At 56.4% G+C, this 2,367-nt stretch overlaps 1 protein-coding gene across 1 annotated transcript; it reads left to right on the forward strand.

Annotated features, from left to right (window-relative positions):
• The first annotated feature begins 456 nt into the window (after positions 1-456).
• On the forward strand, positions 457-2,136 carry LOC134347331 (histone-lysine N-methyltransferase 2D-like). Its single transcript, XM_063049728.1, has one exon. It carries the CDS (start codon positions 457-459, stop codon positions 2,134-2,136), a length of 1,680 nt encoding a protein of 559 aa, XP_062905798.1.
• The last annotated feature ends 231 nt before the right edge of the window (positions 2,137-2,367 follow it).

Raw genomic sequence — 2,367 nt, forward strand, 5'->3', positions numbered from 1 at the left:
CAATCCCACCGGGAACTATAATTCCAGATTTCATTAATGCAATTACATGTTTGTTTAAAGATTGCACTTGGGTCATTAACTGCCCTCTAGGGGTGAAATTGGGCCACCCACCCCTCCTTCCATGGTCTGGCTTTCACCGTAGCAGCGAGATGCAGCAGGGAAACAGGCCCATCGGCCCTTCGAGTCTGTGCTGACCCTCACCCACATACACACTGATCCCATCATTACCATCAACATCCCCTGGACACCACCCTTCATCCACATACTTGGGGGGGGGCAATTTACAGTGGCTGATTAACCCAGCAACCCCACAGGCCGCTGGGATGTGGGAGGGAACTGGAGCACACAGAGAATGTGTGTGTGTGTGTGTGGGGGGGGGGTTGGGGGGTGAGGAGGATGAACTTGGGCTTTAACCCAGAACCAACACCAAAACTGCAAGATCCTGGACCACACGGAATGCCAGCCGCCACCCTCCCAGCAGAAACACCAGCTGCCACTCTTCCCACAGAAATACCAGCCACCACCCTCCCAGCAGAAATACCAGCCGCCACTCTCCCAGCAGAGATACCAAGCACCACTCTCCCCGCAGAAATACCAGCCATCACCCTCCCAGCAGAAACACCAGCCGCCACTCTTCCCACAGAAATACCAGCCGCCACTCTCCCAGCAGAGATACCAAGCACCACTCTCCCCGCAGAAATACCAGCTGCCACCCTCCCAGCAGAAACACCAGCCGCCACTCTTCCCACAGAAATACCAGCCACCATCCTCCCAGCAGAAATACCAGCCGCCACTCTCCCAGCAGAGATACCAAGCACCAATCTCCCAGCAGAGATCCCAGCCACCACCCTCCCAGCAGAGATCCCAGCCACCACACTCCCAGCAGAGATCCCAGCCACCACCCTCCCAGCAGAGATCCCAGCCACCACCCTCCCAGCAGAGATCCCAGCCACCACTCTCCCAGCAGAGATCCCAGCCACCACCCTCCCAGCAGAAATACAGCCGCCACTCTCCCAGCAGAGATCCCAGCCACCACTCTCCCAGCAGAAATACCAGCCACCACTCTCCCAGCAGAGATCCCAGCCACCCTCCCAGCAGAAATACCAGCTGTCACCCTCCCAGCAGAAATACAGCCGCCACTCTCCCAGCAGAGATCCCAGCCACCACTCTCCCAGCAGAAATACCAGCCACCACTCTCCCAGCAGAAATACCAGCCACCACTCTCCCAGCAGAGATCCCAGCCACCACTCTCCCAGCAGAAATACCAGCCACCACTCTCCCAGCAGAGATCCCAGCCACCACTCTCCCAGCAGAGATCCCAGCCACCACTCTCCCAGCAGAGATACCAAGCACCACTCTCCCAGCAGAAATACAGATACCACTCTCCCAGCAGAGATCCCAGCCACCACTCTCCCAGCAGAGATCCCAGCCACCACTCTCCCAGCTGAAATACAAATACCACTCTCCCAGCAGAGATCCCAGCCACCACTCTCCCAGCAGAGATCCCAGCCACCACTCTCCCAGCAGAGATACAAAGCACCGCTCTCCCAGCAGAAATACAGATACCACTCTCCCAGCAGAGATACCAAGCACCACTCTCCCAGCAGAAATACAGATACCACTCTCCCAGCAGAGATCCCAGCCACCACTCTCCCAGCAGAGATACCAAGCACAACTCTCCCAGCAGAGATCCCAGCCACCACTCTCCCAGCAGAAATACAAATACCACTCTCCCAGCAGAGATCCCAGCCACCACTCTCCCAGCAGAGATCCCAGCCACCACTCTCCCAGCAGAGATCCCAGCCACCACTCTTCCAGCAGAGATCCCAGCTGCCACCCTCCCAGCAGAAATACAAACACCACTCTCCCAGCAGAGATCCCAGCCACCACTCTCCCGAGAGAGATCCCAGCCACCACTCTCCCAGCAGAGATCCCAGCCACCACTCTCCCAGCAGAGATCCCAGGCACCACTCTCCCAGCAGAGATCCCAACCACTCTCCCAGCAGAGATCCCAGCCACCACTCTCCCAGCAGAGATCCCAGCCACCACTCTCCCAGCAGAGATCCCAGCCGCCACTCTCCCAGCAGAAATACCAAACACAGTAGCACCCACATCGACAACGAGGAAATGCTTTGAGAGGTTGGTCATGACTAGATTGAACTCTTGTCTCAGCAAGGACCTGGACCCATTGCAGTTTGCCTGTCGCCACAATAGGTCAACGGCAGACACAATCTCAATGGCTCTTCAAACGGCTTTAGACCACCTAGACAACACAAACACCTATGTCAGGATGCTGTTCATCGACTATAGCTCAGCATTTAATACCATCATTCCAACAATCCTGATTGAGAAGTTGCAGAACATGGG

Source organism: Mobula hypostoma, chromosome 5 (assembly GCF_963921235.1).
Source record: "Mobula hypostoma chromosome 5, sMobHyp1.1, whole genome shotgun sequence".
NCBI classification, from domain to species: domain Eukaryota; kingdom Metazoa; phylum Chordata; class Chondrichthyes; order Myliobatiformes; family Myliobatidae; genus Mobula; species Mobula hypostoma.